Source organism: Colossoma macropomum, unplaced genomic scaffold (genome assembly GCF_904425465.1).
Source record: "Colossoma macropomum unplaced genomic scaffold, Colossoma_macropomum, whole genome shotgun sequence".
Classification (NCBI taxonomy): domain Eukaryota; kingdom Metazoa; phylum Chordata; class Actinopteri; order Characiformes; family Serrasalmidae; genus Colossoma; species Colossoma macropomum.
Window position 1 is genome coordinate 25273848 of NW_023494790.1, and position 17495 is coordinate 25291342.

General features: G+C 39.0%; 2 protein-coding genes across 2 annotated transcripts; one reads left to right on the forward strand and one right to left on the reverse strand.

Moving 5' to 3' along the window:
- Window positions 1–105: 105 nt before the first annotated feature.
- On the reverse strand, window positions 106–1480 carry mxtx2 (mix-type homeobox gene 2). Its single transcript, XM_036571834.1, has 3 exons — window positions 1459–1480; window positions 951–1123; window positions 106–834 (listed from the first exon to the last, which is right to left on the reverse strand). The coding sequence occupies exons 1-3, from the start codon at window positions 1478–1480 to the stop codon at window positions 106–108; spliced, it is 924 nt and encodes a 307-aa protein (XP_036427727.1).
- A 4706-nt stretch (window positions 1481–6186) lies between these two features.
- si:ch211-214e3.5 (zinc finger protein 518A) lies at window positions 6187–17060 on the forward strand. The gene is made up of 2 exons (XM_036572758.1): window positions 6187–6440; window positions 10076–17060. Exon 2 carries the CDS (start codon window positions 10094–10096, stop codon window positions 14663–14665), a length of 4572 nt encoding a protein of 1523 aa, XP_036428651.1. The 5' UTR covers window positions 6187–6440; window positions 10076–10093; the 3' UTR covers window positions 14666–17060.
- The last annotated feature ends 435 nt before the right edge of the window (window positions 17061–17495 follow it).

The following is a 17495-nucleotide window of genomic DNA, read 5'->3' on the forward strand; positions in this document are numbered from 1 at the left end:
ATAAATATACAACGTTGCTCAAAATGTTTCCTCGCACATTAAATCAGTCATTTGCTTTCTTGAAAAAAATAAATAAATAATGCATATATGCTTTCAGTCATGGATCTACTGAAGCTCCATTTGTCCGTTGATCTTCCACCAACCTGGCTCAATCTCTCCGAGGACTTCCTCCAGACACTGGGAAGACAGATTAGGCAGTGGGGCCAAAGGCTGCTCCGGAGCAGGCTCATTCCACACAGTACCTCCCTGAGAGTAAGGTACAGATGGAGAGGAGTTATCCAGTCCCATATCCCAAAATGCAGAATCAGGAGAACCAGGGGAGGCGGAGAACGACTTCAGACCTCCAGAACATCCAGCCATGGCACTGCCATGAGGATAAGGAGGTGGTGGGTAGAGAAAGACTTGACTCTCATCCATGACACTGCTTCCAATGCCTTGAAGTGCTGGGCTCCATAGAGAACCTGGTGAAGACTGCGCTTTCAGGGAGCCCCAGCCGACTGGAGTAACCTCCAAATCAGAAGGAAGAGGAGAAGGACTCACGCTAGTGCCCATCAGCCTGTCTTGTCGGGGCCTGGTGGCTGGAGTACTGCAGTAGGTGCCACTCAATGGGAAGCCAAAACTTTGTGAAGACAAGTCAGTAAAAAAGCAGTCCTGTTCACCATCTTCTTTCAGCTGAGACTGAGTGATGTTAAAGGATGCTTCTGTCATGCTTCTTGGCTGAACCATGTGAGGCGGCAGGAAGGGGCTGGGCAGAGGAGAAGCAGCTTCTAATTGAGGTGAGGTCCTAGTGGCCCTGTTCTTCAAGGTTCTTGCTCTCTTGTTCTGGAACCACACCTGTTTGACACCAAAGAAAAGAATCAAAAGTTAGATTATGTTGTACAATTAACCACAAAATCTCAAGACAATAGAAGACCACAACCAATATTTTGACAGATGTTTTGGACACCTACCTGAATGCGTGACTCTGGAAGGCCGGTGGCTTGAGAAAGACTCTCTCTGACACTGATGCCAGGATACGGATCCACACTGAAAGCCATGCGGAGCAGCTCCAAGTGCTCTTTGGTGAAACTGGTTCTCTTCCTCCTGCCTGCAATCTTATTGGCTTGAGATGCTCCATCTTGAGCTGTGGAAAAAACATATACATGTTAGTTTGATGAGCAACATGAATCTGTATGTATTAAAATGAATGTAGATGTATTCTCCCAAGCCTGTTTGCAGTCAAGACAAATAAACATACATAGATACCTTCAGAGGTTTTGGGTAGGAGACATCAGGGACCAAGAAAGAAGACAGAAGAAGAGGGCATCTACAGATAAGGAGGTGTCCTTTTCTGCTAGCCACATCCACATAAGACAGACACACATACACATATAAACTGTACTGTAGATTACAAATATAAATGCACTGACAGTGGCATACAACATGAAAAATAAAGATGATTTGTTAAGTAAGCCTTACCAGCACTGCTGTCAGTCCACATTGCTGTAGGTTGTTCTTGAAGTGACTTGAAGATTTCTTAACAGCTATACTCCAGATGAGCTTAGAGGGAAGATGTACTTGCTACTCCTTCTGATTCTGCCTCAGGACTGAGAGCTGGCAGTATTTATCTCAGAACCCCTCAGTCCAGAGGAGGGTGGAGCTGTGAAGCACTCAAACTTGGAGCTCTCTGATCTCAACTAATGCACACCAGCCATTTTCACCAGCCACGCCCAATTCACACCTCATTAATATTCATACAGAACTTCAATAAACTCTTTTGTTGTTTACTTCAAACACACACTCCATTCTCAGGATATCAGCTGAGGACTCATGTGAAGGCAATTACCAAAACAATCTGGAAAATGATAACTTTTCACAATAAGGCATGTTATGACATTTCTCTGTCCTGATACATATATGAAAAAACCCACATACAGTACTGTACAAAAGTCGAAGCAAATTGTTTATCTCAACAGTAAGTGTTGAAGCATTACACAACTTTAGAATAAATGCAAACACAAATACATTAGTGACAAGAATTCCTTGTTTTCAAAAAAGCACTTTAGATAGACTTGAGCTAGTGAGAAGAACAAAGGTTTGGTTCCAGACATCAATGCCCCTAGATATCATATAGATTTATTAAAGCTCACCTGATTTATCTTAATGAAGGACTTATTAACTAAACCATGTACTGGATGATAACTAAAAATAATACTGGGCTTTCTCAAAGAGAGGTTTGGAAATGGTTAAGCAAACACATTGATACACATGTGAAATAAGCACTCAATGCACTTATGTTAATGCATTTATTTTATTCATTTGTTTTGAGTAAATAAACACTTACTGTCCACATAAATAGCTTTCTTATATCATTTTCTCAATATAAAGCTTTTGCACAGTACTGTGTATAGGAAAAAGCTGAGTTTAAGAGAGAAAAAAATAGTGTCAATGCAAACATTTTGAAACTGTGCTGTATATAAAGTCCATATTATGTATATGACCTGACTCAATATTATTCAAACAGACCACTATTTATAAATGGCAAATAAGTCAAATCATTAAACATAGGAATAAACATTATTTCACCACAATAAATAAAATAACTTTGTTGCATAGTAATAATAAAATCAAATTATGTACTTGGTTTGATATTCTGAAATTCAGTTAAAGAAGCCGTTTATGCCCAGCAACTGCATTTATATGAACAGAATGAATTCTGCTTGGTTTAAATTTATAAATTTGTTTAGTTATATCTTGAATTAACATCTAGTACCCATTTTGTTGTAACCTTAATTCACAATTACATTTATATTTTCTTTTTTTGGGTAAAAAAATAGTTGAGTTCCATCAAAAAATAGATTTAATATGAATACTAATAAGAACACACTTTATAGTCACATGGTTTGATCAGTTCCGACATTCTCTTCAGATTTTGCTGAGACCAGCTAAGAGAACATGGGACATTTCAGATATCAACAGTAATGGACTAATATATGTTTATTTGTATAAATACATACTCAAACATGATTTCTTATTTGACATTACAACATTATTTAAGCATGTCTGTGGAATATTGTTTTTATGTTTATGGGCAAAGTATTGATTAATTTATCCACAGGCTATTGTTGGAATGATTAGCATAACAATAGCCATGATTAACCTAGACTCTGTAGAAGGATGATTGATAGGCTGTCTTAAATCAATACAAGGGCTGTTAATGGTCATACTTAATCAAAACATTAAATATGATAGGCCTGATAATCCTAGATCCATATCAAACACTAGTCTTATGACAGGGGTGGTCACACCTTGTTTAGCTGACCTACTGTTGTAAATTTTAGGCTTGTATTTTCATACATTTCGGAGGCATAGTGGGTACAAGTCTTCATATCTGCCTTAAAATGAGTGCAATGGGAAAAAACAATGTAAAGATGTTTAAACACAATTACTTTTAAATTATTGATGTTCGATGTATTAACATTTCCGGGATTATTCCTTAAAGTATTTATGGTCAAGATACAAAGATCTTTCAGACTTTGGTTATTAACACTCTATCACTGTGTAGTTTTGTCAGCTAATTTGGAATGTTAAAGTAATAATGGCCCAATGTATAAACCATTAAAAATTAAAAAATCACAACAGGCCTGATGTTCAAAAGCACATAGGTCATGTCTAACTAAGCCTACCATAAAATAAAGACCACATTTCAGTTAACATACACACCAAATATGAAGTTGGTGTCTTGAGCCAATATATATATATATATATATATATATATATATATATATATATATATATATATATATATACATGCACAATACATAGGCTACTATAAAATTACTAACCTACATTAGATAACTTGTTTATCTGTCCTGCAACATCAGCAGGGGAAATGCAACATCAGGAGGAATAAGATGGGCAAGTACCATTTATGCACTGTTGTGGTGCCCCTAAGACATACAGTTGGTCTTGGAGAGATCTCTAGGAAAAAACATCTGTTTGGTTCCCCTGATCATATCATGATCATGGATGCTTCACTTACATCAACTGGCAGACAGTATAAACTTATACATTTGTGGAAAAATAAATCTCAAAAGGAAACTCAATTACACAATATTTCTGATGTTGTAATTTGTTAAATAGCATAACTGGTGATTACAAAATGCTAGAATGGAGACTAATGTGTTATTCACATAAAACACAAATTATCTAATATAGCATACAATAATATAGCATATTTGCATTTTACATTTGTGTAGAGGTCTTATGGGCCCTTTATAAAATATAATTCAGCTCAGGATACTTGATATTAGGTATAATATGTTCTTATTAATATGTTCTTATTATTTTGTGGTAGCCCTTTACCAGCCAAGAGCAATAAGTTTTGGAGATGTAGCTCCAAATTCACTACAATAAGATTAATACATAAGTCATAAAACAGCAAAGTTTGAAAGATATGATGTAAAAACATAGAAGTCTAAAGTTGTTCCAATACAATATTTTTTGTCTGTATTTACAGCATAAACTGGCCAACACGTGAACATCTTTGTAACTTCTGTTTTGGTACTTTGAGACAGCTTCATCAGCATCACAGTAAAATTGTATTTTATTTATTTCTTTATTCCTATTTCATGTTTAATTAGTTTATTTAGACACTATTCGGTCTCCACAATGTTGTGATCATGCAAGTCTAGGCCTGTGTCTCCCTAAAAGAAAGCAAAACTACAGTTTGCTGCCCTGATGACAATAGCAACCTAGAAAAAGATCAGTGACTGATTAGCGGGGTGTCTCACAGCACTTCCTATGCTAACTGCACTGATTCCACAGTGCTTTACCTGCGAAGGGATTTAGGGAAACCATTCATCCTATATGCACCACAGCCTGGCTTATTCTGAGAATTAAAAGCATAGACACACAGCCGAAATTGTGGCTTGCTGAAAAAACAGTAACATTAAGTACCTATATATCACCTGGTTACTTGAAAATCACCTATAGGTTAGGACGACTATATACATGACAAAGCAGGAAGAGAAAACACTTCCTGTAGCATGTTCCCTACTATTAAATTTATAAACATTTGGGCAAACGAGCTTAAAATATATAAACAATGTATTTAAAGGAGAATTCCACTGATTTTTCAAAATTTTACCATAAGTCAATTGCTAAGATGTAAACAAAGTTGTTCAGAGTGGTATGATGTGAAATACTGTGTTCTAAAGAAACTTACCAAGTCAGAATAGATCACAGTAGTGATAGGAACCAGATGGCAGAAAAGCTTAATGCCTCTAAAAGCTAGGCTACATCACAAGATGTTATTATATGAAACGGTTATGAATATGACACCTAATGTCCAAGACATTGTTTTAATTTTGAGATAAACTTTTGGGCTAACATTAAAATCAATTAATAGTGGAGAGATACAACAATGTAGTCCTAAATAAAACTTTTTTTGTTACTAGATTTACCACTATTCTGCATCTAGATATACCACTATTTATCAACATAACTTATAAACACCTAGGAGACACGTGTAGGTTCACTTTTTTTTTATTAGCAAATAAATGGCTATTTGTGTTGTAGACATCACAACCCTGGTTCCTATCACCACCACTCTAAATAAATCTCTATAAGTCTCTACAATTAACCATTTCGCATCAAACCATTCTAAATTCTTTTTTTACATCTCAGTGACTGAATTACTCACACATTTTGAGAAATTGAATTGCTGGAATTGTCATTTAACCATTTGCTATAGTATAAACTGCAGTCCATGTGAAAAACATGGGCTAGTCACAAATCATTTTGTCTGTGGAAGCACGTTGATGCGTTAACAAACCAAATACAACACTATCTAGCCTACTCATATAACACGAATCATGTAACAGTAACGCCTGACAATGTGGAAGGTGGATTAAATCAACCACCGCCTCCATGATGGGTTAATGCATACAGCACGGGTCATGTACCTTTGCGCTTATCGACTAGCCACATCTTAACTGAGATTAAATGTTGTTACAGAAATGTTGGCTGGCTAAAACAAAACACCGTTATATGGTCGACAGCCATATAAAATGGCGCGCTCTGCTCTGGTAGCAGACATGGCGTCTGTGAAGTCTAAACGGAGCTGTTCTTCAACATTTACATCTGTGGGCTGTGGCTTATAGTGGTGTTATAAACGCAGGCGCTAAAAAACACATGAGCGCGTTTTAAACTAAAATGCTCCTTACAGCGCCAGTTATATCCACTAATAAACAAAACAGCATTCTGAGTGTGTTCCTGGGCCATGAAGGAGAAATAAAGAGCTGTGAGGGGAGAAGCTGATGAGCCGTTCAGGTAGTGCTCCATATTCATCCGCTTTGAGTTCCTGCTTCACTACTCCCGCTCAGCGCGAGCCCTGTGTTACCCGGATGGAACTGTCATGGCCGCCGTCACTGATCTGCCAGTCTAAAGAGAAAAGAAAGGTAAATTAATCCAAAACAAGCTTTTATGGGACATTTACGAGTAGTTACTGGCTTCACGGTTTCCCATAGTTGTATAGAACACTTGTTTAAAATATCAACTCTTTTAACGACCTCTGTGTGGTTCTAATCGGTTGATGTCTGCGTGGGTGGGGGCGACTCGCTTTATTTTCTATAGATGTGGCTCAATGACGGGGTTATCGAAGAATCACTTTAAGTGACCTCTGAAAATGTCCCAACTCTGTCCAGCGCCCGATACCGGCCGTGCATGCGTGAATGCGAGGCTAAGCCGTTCGCTTTGCACTATCGTCATGGCACTTCCTCGGTTTTTCTGTGCATTGTGCAGGTCCGCGTTGCTCAAAGTTACTGTTAGTTATGCCAAATGAAAGCCTAGCTGGTAGTTTATGGCTGAACTGTGAGCTTTTCCAGACCGAAGTAATTCTCATGAACACGCTGAACACGTTGTGTATGCTGCTTTCACTAAAAGCGAGTGATGGTAAAGCGCATCACGCCAACTATGGACGAAGAATCACCCAAACTTGATATGCAGGGAAATGTATGAGCTAACATTGGATTATGTATTTCACATTGGCCTACATAGGCTCATATAAGCTATAAACACAGCCGAACTTCAAACTGGAAGCATGCAGAAACATGCGTGTTTAAAGTTTCTCCATTAATATTCAAGGATGTGCCTCTGGAGTATTGATACTCTTTTTGGATTCGTGTCAAGTTCCATCGACTGAACTTGCATCAGCACCAAGTCCACTTTCTTTCTAGGTCTGTGTGTAGTGTCTCATACCGAGATTTGACACTTAGGACATGACATTTATTTTGATGGGTGTTAAAATGCATTTAGGCTCATATTTGGCGATGTCAGATCTCACAAACATCACTTTTGCAAGTTGTGGGACTTGTCAGTTGTTGTACTGTAGCAAATATACAGGAGCCTAATAATTAATTCCTGCTTATTCCTGTCAAGCAAGGCAGTTTGTCCCAGCCTTAGCACTATGCATGTGTGCATCACTTAAAGGCAGCCTGAAATTAGTTTTAGCTTGTTACTTTATGTTTCTGGTCACATTAAGCACAATGCATCTTACCATACCATTTAAAAGACAGAATTCTTGTATTCTTGTAATCTTTAATCTAAATGTAATGACTTTTGCCTGCCTCAAAAATGTCTAATGATTTTTTCATTATTATTATTATTACATCATCATGCACCAGTGGGTGGGAAAATAATTATAACTAGTAATATCGTGGGGTAATTGCCCTTACAACCACCCCACCTGTTATTGAGTGAAAGTGCTGAGTTAGTTTAGAGAACCACAGGGTACATTATAAAAGCAAGTTATGATTTCAGATTCACATTACTTTAAAAAGTCAATCATAAAACGTAATCATGATTATTTTAGTCAGTATTGAAATCATTAACAGATTGAATTTCAGATACTTAAACTATTGGTCATATTGCCTTGTATTACAGACACCACAATACACGCACAGTATTTGTTGTTCTTCCTCGTCGGACTCCTTGAAACCAAAGTGTTTCCAGACAGCTAAATTAATTTTACCTTTCTTGCTGACCAAAGTCTCTCTTTCTTAAATCTTGGCTTGAGCTGAACTAAACATGCCACAGCCTGGCTGAGAGTGAGTTTGGGCTTTTAGGGAGGGGCAAAAGCGCACCTCTGTAAAGGAAAGGGGTGCCCTGCATTTATAACAGAAAACTAGAGCATCATTGTGAAACAGAATGCAGCACATCATTCATTTTGTTTTGTTTATCTTGTTTTCATACTCACTGGAAGCCAAAATTGTACTTGAAAATAAAATTTGATTAATCGCCCAGCCCTAGTATACGGCAAAGCAGTTGAATGTGGCTTAGGGAGTATTGGAAAAAATCACCTGCTCACAATCATATAATAATATTAGTGTTTTAGCAGTAGTGAAAAGTTTAATTTCCAATTTTATTTTTAGACTTCAGAGACACTGCTTTCTGATTATTTATTTTAGTCATGCTCGTTCCTAATCATTTGAAACGTTCAACCAAAATAAATCAGTTGCTCCCATCTGATTCTAAGGTTCGAAACCCAGGCTTTGCATGTGACCTGATGTCACATCTCTAAAGTTATTGAGAATGTTTAAATGTGCAGTATGACTTGATGACACTGTTGATGTTATCTAGGCCTACTTATATGTTCTGTTCTGTGGTTTTGTCCTACGTTACATATGTTTTGATGATACAGACTTAAAAAAACATGATTCTACTAAGCTTAATTATTCATGACATTCTACTGAGAAAAAGTCCTAAAAAAGTTGAACAAGGCAAACTTAATTACACGTAAGAAGTCATGGAAGTACATACTGGATTAAGGAACATGTAATTAATATTATTGTACCAAGAAACATAAGGGCTGCAAGTAATTGTGATTGGGGCGAACACTATCTAATATGACAAAGAACATGTTTCAAGCTGATTTTAAAACGTTTGTTTCGAATATGAGGGTTTCAAAATAATTAAACATTTGAGATTGTCTCGCTTGTTTCTACCATCACAAGGTATTATTGTTATCCTGTTTGCAATAAAAATTCTCAAAGGTTTGTTTACACTTACTCTTTTACATTAGTTTTGTTGCACTTTTGAACTTCAAGAAGAAACTCCACAAGACCAGCATAGTCATGTTTATTGTCTCTAAACCAAAGGTTCTCAGTTAGGCTTAATCGGCATTATGAGACATTTAGGTGTGTGTATGTTCTGCCTAGTTCTTTGGCCTATGTTGCTCATAATCCACAAGATTGTCTACAAGTTCTTCCATTGCGTTAACCCATGCTGTGCATATTCTGTATTTATATTTGCTGTTTTGTATGCTCTGCTTTTTTTGACCGAATTTTGAAAAGGATCTAATTCTTTTGAGCTAAACAGCATTTTAAGTAGCCTCAGAGCAGCCTAGCTGTTGAGAGCTTAAAATAAACGCGGAGTTAAATATATTTGTATGTATTTAAAAACCCATTCTTGGCAGGGAGGTACATGCGGGGTGTTGTGAAGCAAAATAGTACCCAAAGAAAACTTTTTCTTCCAAATTTACTGATATTTTGCCATTATCAAAATTGCATATATAAGCTTAGAAGACATGTTTGGATTCACTGGTTGTTTTGGATAGTAAATAAAATGGCTGTATTTGCATTGTAGACATTGTGACCCCTGGTTCATATCACCAGCATTGCAAAGAAACCAGAGTTGGGTAGTTTCTCTACAATTGACCATTTCACATCAAACCCATCTGAATGACTTTATTTACATCACAACAATTGGATAATGCAAAAAATTTTGAGAAATTGATAGAATTCCCCTTTAAGACCTAAGTACTACTCTGTGGTCTAACTTGTTAAATTCAGTAGTATTGTATTTGTAGTATAGTATTGTTTTGGCCTTAAAGTGCTTTAACTGTATTTGACTTCATGACAACTGTTGGTCGGTTGACAGTGATGCTATTTATAATTAAGCTTAATATTAGCCTAAATAAGTTTTAAGTGGAGGAGACTCAGAATATCCATTAACTACAGTTTAGTTCAAATATATTTTCCTATGCCTATAAGAAGAAATAAGTTCATGATCTGATTCATTTTTTTCTCTTTTGCAGGAAGTTTTATTGTGAAACATGGAGGCCACTCCAGATGACCCTCCAGAAAGCCATGACCAGAGTAGGGATGTTGATAACGATGTCTCCATCGTCCATACATGGCCTCCTTCAACAGAGCTTGCAAATCAGACATCGGATGCAGCATATAATGACCATGGTGACCAAGAAGAAACCCAGTGTGGGGAATCTGATAATTCTCAAACAGAGAGCAAGGCCTCTGAGAAATCACCATGTAAAATGCAACAAGGTGCTATTTTCTCTGGGAAAATACTGAGTTTCTGCTGCTCTGAATGCAAAGGTGATACCACTTACAGCCCCAATGACTTGCTGAAACATTTTCAAGGAGCTCACAAGGGAACACTTCCAACATATCCTTGTGACCTTTGCACCTTTGTCACCAATGAGTTCTCTTCTCTCCAGCGACATCGCATTGGACATCGTGACACTTTGGTCACTTGTGAGATCTGCAATGATGGAGTACAGTACTCTCTACTTTTACTCACTAGGCATTTCATTATGTGCCACAGCTGTAATGGACTGTTTCGATGTAAAAAATGTGACTTTTCCACCAGAGATGCAGGCACTTTTGTTCAGCACATTCATCATCACAACGAGGGCAGCCACAAATGTGTAAGGTGTCCACCCATGAGTCCCACACAAGGGAAAGTCCACTCTGGGACTTTTCCTTTCACCTGTCAGTTTTGTGGCTATGGTGCTGCACGGAGGGAGTATCTAAATAAGCATCTGACTGTGGCTCATGGAGATGAAATGGATAGAACAAACAGATGGAAGGCAACGGAGGACTCTGGAGTTAATAATTCTGGACTGAAGCTGCTGCTTAAAAAGAGTCCTGCTGGAGGATCTAGGGAGCCACAGTGGATGTCAAAGCTGAATTCTCTTCCTGGAGTAGGGCTGCTTGACCACAATGGCAGGTTATTTAATCCAGAGAAGACACTAGAGGAAACACAGCAATTTCTTGAAAGGGCTGTTGGTGTGAAAAAAGAGAGTAGCAAGTGGAGTAAAAGTCCACTCAAGAGTGAGCCGCAGTGTTCTTACCCGGTCACACCAACTACTCCACAGCCAAAGATACAAGAGAATGAACTCAGTTCTGGATCTGGAATTTTGAATTCAAGCAACAGTAATGGACTGACTGTTCTCATGGTCAAAAACAAAATTTCCATCCCTCCTAACTGCACCACAAAAGTAATGGGCTTTAAAATGGTAGATGGCAAAAAGCATCTGGTTTTAAAAGTCATACCAACAAAACAGGAACCCTCTATGAAAAATGAGATGTCACCTGCTGATGTTCCTGAGGATGATAAAAAGTCAGCTAGCCCACCATGCTCCTCGTTATCCCCAAGATCCAAGTCTCTTTTCAGACTAGACTCTGAGAAAAAGAAAGATTTCACTGCTTCATTAAGAGTAGAGGCACAAGACATTGAAAAAGACACTGGGGGCCAGTCACCTTTATTAGATGAGCATGAAGCAAATTTGGACAGAACTAGTATAGCTGCAAACCAGGTTGGTTGTGAAACTTTACAAACATCTAGCCAGTTGCTAACCCCTCCATCAGACTCACCTTGTATAGACTTAGTTTCCACTATGACCAAAGAGGCTTTATTTTGCATGAACCGAGTCAGTCATTCAGATAGGATGAAGTCATCACAACATGATCACGAGCTTTCTGTCACTGATCTATCTGTTGAGAAGTCCCAGTCAAAAAAAATGACAGCTGGAGTCTCTCTTGCAGCAGAAATCACACCCACAGATATGCTGAAGGTGAAAGAAGCTCAACCGAACACTTCAGTAGATTCAGGTATGGATGAAATGTCACAATCAGAATCAATTGCAGATGAGTCCGCACCACTTGAGGTAATTTCTGATGCGAAATCAGACTTAATTCTGATATCGCCAAGTGATTCCCCACCATCTGCACTGCCTTCTAATTGCATTGCAGAGGATGCCACACCCGGTGCTGACTCAGGCAAGTCCCCTGGCCAGATGGGTCATTTAGTGGATAATAAAAGTTGTAGTGATGTATCAACCGAACAGTCTTGTGCATCTGAAAGAATTATAGAGCAGAGTTCACCCAGAGCTCCTGTGAAAAGGAGCCCACGTTTCATTTCAGAAGATGAAGAGAAACAATCTCCTGTTGCTGATGAAAGTGAGACTTCATTATCAGAGAGCACTGCAACTACAGTCTCCTTCTCTAATTTAGCAAATGGAAAGATCTCTCAGATGGATTCACTATCTGATTTTAGCCTGCCTACTGACTCCTCTCCAAGCAAGGGACTAGCCCCAGATAATACAGCTGTTGATAATCAGTCCTCAAGTGTAACTCCAAACGGAACCACTCTCTCAGATGTAAGCCCACAGAATAAAACAAGGGCAGGTGAGTCCCCTGATGCCAAAGACTGTAACAGAGGGGCTGAAACTCTATTGCAAAATTCCCCAAGTCAGGAGGTCTTTAGTTTTCACAATTACTCTAAAGATTCTTTTAGCAGTTCACCTGATTCACTGGAAGCTGATGAAAATTCTCCAGAGGACTTGGAAGACGTTGAGTGTGAAGATTTTGATGAACTCAAGCTAGCTTCGGACTGGAGCTTAACACTACCTGCATCCCCGCCCCTTGGGACTGAACTGTCAGAAGAAGAACATGTAGGAAGTGGTGGAGAAGGTAGTGCAGGTAATGATCCAGTTTCTGCAAGTGAGAAGAAAGCACTAGAAAGAGTGGCTGATAGCGATATTGAGGTTGATGAGTGCATAGCTACTGTTGATGATGATTTACCCATTCCAGTGCTGCCAGAGGCTGAGCAAGGGACAGCATCTCTATCTGAGTCAGGAAAAAAAGAAGAGGAAAGTGTTTCTCCTGCGCTTGAGAAGGGAACCACAACTTTGAGCAATGCAGCTGTTTTGGGAAAGATACTTGAAAAGCACTCAGATGCTATCATCAGTCAGCAGCTTGAGAAAGAAAGGATGGTATCTTCAGCTGCAGTGCCGGATCCTATTAGACCTACCAAAACAACGCTTAGGATCCTGCAGACGCCTGAGGGAAAACAACAGATGTTCCTTCAGACCACAGAGACTCCATATGCTGTGCCAGTCCAACTTAAAAGTAGTCCTGGGTTCAAGCTTATTACAAAGTCCTGTGCTTCCAAACTTAACGTGTCATATGTGAAGCCAGGAATTGAAAGGCCTAGCAAAGGTACAGGGTTGTCTCTTACACTAAATGGAGGCAGGATCGGAATGTCAGCTCAAGGTTCAAGTGGAGAGGGCGAAGGTCATGCATCTCTCCTGCAAGCAGTAAGCAGCAGTGGAGGCCGCTACTTTGTCAATGCTTCTGCCCTGAAAGGGCCTCTTCTCTTATCAGGTGCTGTGAAGCCACCATCGGGAGAGCAAACAACAAACACACAACCAACGTGTTATTTAGTTCAAAGACCACTTCCTGTTGTGCCAGTAAGTAATGAGTCAACTGGTTCGACCTCTAAGACTGTGCTGACCACCCGCCCACTGTTGGCCATGCCTGTGAACTCAGCTGATAAAGCGGCTCCCTTGCAAACTGGACGGCAAGCTTACTTGGTCAGATATATCTCTCCAGCTAAGTCAGGGATACTGCTAAATAGCTCAGATGGGAAGGGGTCAAGCCAGGGCAGCCATGCAAATGAAGGAGGTAAAAGCAGGGTTTTCCTCAAAATTGTCAGAAGTCCTAATGGCACGAGGTTCCTCTCTACTGCTCCCTGCACTTCAGCCAAAAAACCTATTTACGTGGCCACAAGTTCTCTACAGTCACCTTACTTTCTTATGTCTTCAAATAACTCTTTCACTAGTTTGTCAGCAGGGCTGAAAACCTCGAATGCTCATGAACTCATCCCAGGAAAACTTACAAGCATTTTACCCCAGTCAAGCATTGATATTAAAAACAGGGCTGAGGATAGCATCACGATTCAGAAGTCACCACTGAGCCCGTTGCACACTCGTTCACGAAGCCAACGAAAGAGGAGGAGAAGGGGTCTGTTTGAGGAGCCGTTTGAGACGTTTCCGAAAATGAGGAGAATCTCAAGCAAGTCATCTGAGGTTTCCTCTCTCTGGGAGCCTGCAGCAAAAGATGTCGAGAGAACACTCAGGCTCTCTCCTTTCAGCCCACTTCAGGAAATCAAATGCCCCCGTCGAAATCAGCCAGTGGTGGTGCTGAACCACCCCGATGCTGACATTCCTGAAGTGGCAAACATTATGAAGTCGGTTAACAGGTACAAAAGTGAAGTTGTCAAGGTGGCGTTGTCCCAGAGCACAGTCAAAGCCCTCTCTGAGTGGAGCCTCCTTGGTGCAGAGGGTGCGCTGTTAAAGCCAGGTGCACGAGTCCAGCCATTAGGGAGCAGTGTCAGAGAGCGTTTTATCTTAAAACTGAAGCTGAAAAAGAAGAGCAGAAGCAAATATGAGGTAGTAAGGCTGTCTTCCGCCACAGGGTCAGAGCAGATGCCTAAGTTTAGTTGTTGGTTTTGTGGTCGAGTGTTCAACAATCAGGAAGAGTGGATTGGCCATGGACAGCGGCATCTCATGGAAGCTACAAGAGACTGGAATAAGCTGTTCTAAAGTAACCACAAAACGCCTGGATTGGGTCAGAAGCCGTCCTCTGATGTAGAAATGAGACTGATACACGATTCTGATTTCTGTTTCTTTTTTAAAAATCTAGAACAGTTAGATACACTTAAGCTGTCAATATTATTTTCTATAGATATCCCTCCAGAAGTTTTTAATGGGTATAGTGTAATAGAAAGAGTTTGGTACCTGAAACCAATTTATATGTAAATAGTTTTAACCCATGTATATTTAAATCTAAAACCCTTGTGTATGTACAGAATGGAACTGTGAAAACTGGACACACTGTATGTCTATGGTGCAAGCAAAAAGATCACTGGTATAAAAAGAAGGTGCTGTCTGTGATAGACCTCTTTCAATGCAGTCAGATAACAAATTACTCAGGTAATTTCATAATCTTGAAATGAACAGTCCAGTTTATAAAGAGATCCTTTATATTAGCTCAGCTACTATGTTCAAAGATGTGTCATTTAAAGTTTAATTTGTTTAGGTTGGCTGCATACATCACCCTTGCTAGAGGTCACTGAGATTATTTTACCCTGCATTTGTTTTGATTACACCTTAAAATTTGTCCCTTTTTAGTATTGAATCATGTCAATGTTCAGAATGTGTGGCAAACGTTCAAACTTTGTGCAGGCATACCTGTAAGTCTTAGATATTGTTCAAATTGATCTAGAAACTTTTAGGTTTCTGGGGAAGCTGTTGAAGCTTCAAAACGTTATCATCTGTACACTGTATTTTTCATTTTTCTGTTCTAATCTTGAGTCCTGATTGTTGGTGCCATTGCATCTCCTTTTAACACATCAAAACTGACCCAGTGTCATTTTAGTAGCAATAATCAATTTCACCACAGTTTTAAACAGCACAGAAATTGTGCAGGCCAGACTCAATATTTTGTCTGGTTTGAGCATTTTTTTCTTCCACTATTTTCCTCTGTCTGAATGAAGTTGGAAGCCTGCAGAGCATGGCTACACTTCAATAAAGAAGGGGAAAATGGAACATCTTGAGATGCAAGCCACCAAACCTCAAATGGCCAACCAAACACTAACTGCGTTTTGTTCTCGTTTTCTCTGATACTCGAGTGCCTCAATCTGCCTCAAAGTTTTTACCAAGCGGTTGTTCTTGTTCTCTGCTAAACATATTGGGTTGTGACGTGTCTCTGTGCTTGAAGGGTTTAGAGGTTAAGTGGCGGTTACTTCATCCCAAAAATTTTAATATAGTTTTTAAGTCTTCAAAACTGAAACGGTTTATTGGCATATGGGTAGACTGTCAACAGTGCAGTGTATTGTAATAACATATAACAAGACACTATTTGGCCCAACTTGCAATTTGGTTGAACAAGTGTCCAATTTCCCAGACAGGGATTAGGCCTAGTCCTGGACTATATTTCACTTTCAATGGAGAATCTCCATTCAGAATGCTATGTATTAGGCTTAATCTCTGTCCGGGAACCTGACCCTAAAACTTAGTAGCGCCACTAGAGTGTATCTACACCCTGCCCTGCTGATCTGTCTTTGTGCTTTTAATAACTTTTAATAAGTTTTAATAACTTATGCAAATCTTCCTGCCAGCCATTCACAGTAAGATGGTCAATTTATGAAAGATAGGTTCTACTTTACCTCACTGTTGCTGCCAGCATTCACAATATCATGTGCATTAAAAGCCAGCAGTTTGAGCAGTTTTACAAATCCACATTTGTTATTTAAAACGTGCTTGATAATGAGGGTAATATTTGAAGTTCATAAAAAAATGTGGTATTTCTTATTTTTTACAAAGAATCTCATAACCTTTGCTATGTTTTGTGCATTGTTTGTGCATCACTTTAACTAGGAAACATGTTAAGACAGGTTGTGATAATTTGAGTTAGGTGTATTTTTATTGTGACTCATCAGACATCCTTTTGGAATGTTCCTACTCTTCACTTTTGAGATGACAATCACTATTACTGCTGAAAACAGTTGAATTAAGTCAGTTTACCGCTGCGTTTAGATCCTGATTTCTCCACGTTTAGTTGAATTCTAGGTGTTTATACGTAATTAAAGCCTCTGTTTAATGTTCTCCAGTCACTGACCTCTGACCTTTACTCTGCTCAAGTGACCCTGCCTAACACTACCACTACACTATGCCATCAGCAAGCAAAAAGCATGACCCTCACTTTGTCACATACCAACAGGACAGCAACCAAATAATTTTTATGAATTATTGAGGCAAAAAACAGCTCTTTGGTGTTTAATGCTCATGTCATACAGGTTGTTGGGGTTTATTAGGATGTGAGAAACAAATTTATTTTTTTATGATAAGTGCCTAAAATGTGATGCACCAGGTTGACACTATATTGTACTGTATTTGCCTCCTTGCAGTTCCTCCTTGAATAAATGTAAATACTTTGAAAGAAGTCTTTGTGTTTGTATGTATTTCATGTATTGGTGGTTATGTTTGAATTGTTTTTGCTGAAATCAGTTTAAGATTTATGAAGAGGGGTTTCCTGTAAAGTCGGGGCTGAGTCAGGTGTATTTGAGTGGGAAAGTCTACAAACTGTGGACCAGAGTTCTCCACTCCTGCTTTAAAGTGTGACACATTTGCGGTTGTGTGCAAAGATTTGAACACCCCAATCAAATGACATGTTTTGATTTGCTAAGTGTGAATAAGTTAACACATTCTCTGCAGGGAACAACATAAATATGCAACGTGTAGTGCACAATTTCTGAGTTTGCTGAGTTTAACATATTGGAACAAAAATAAAACATACATTGTAAAATGTGCCATCACTTTTCCGCAAGCCACATTTCATGTTTTATTTTTCCCCATTATGCTCAATTCAGCA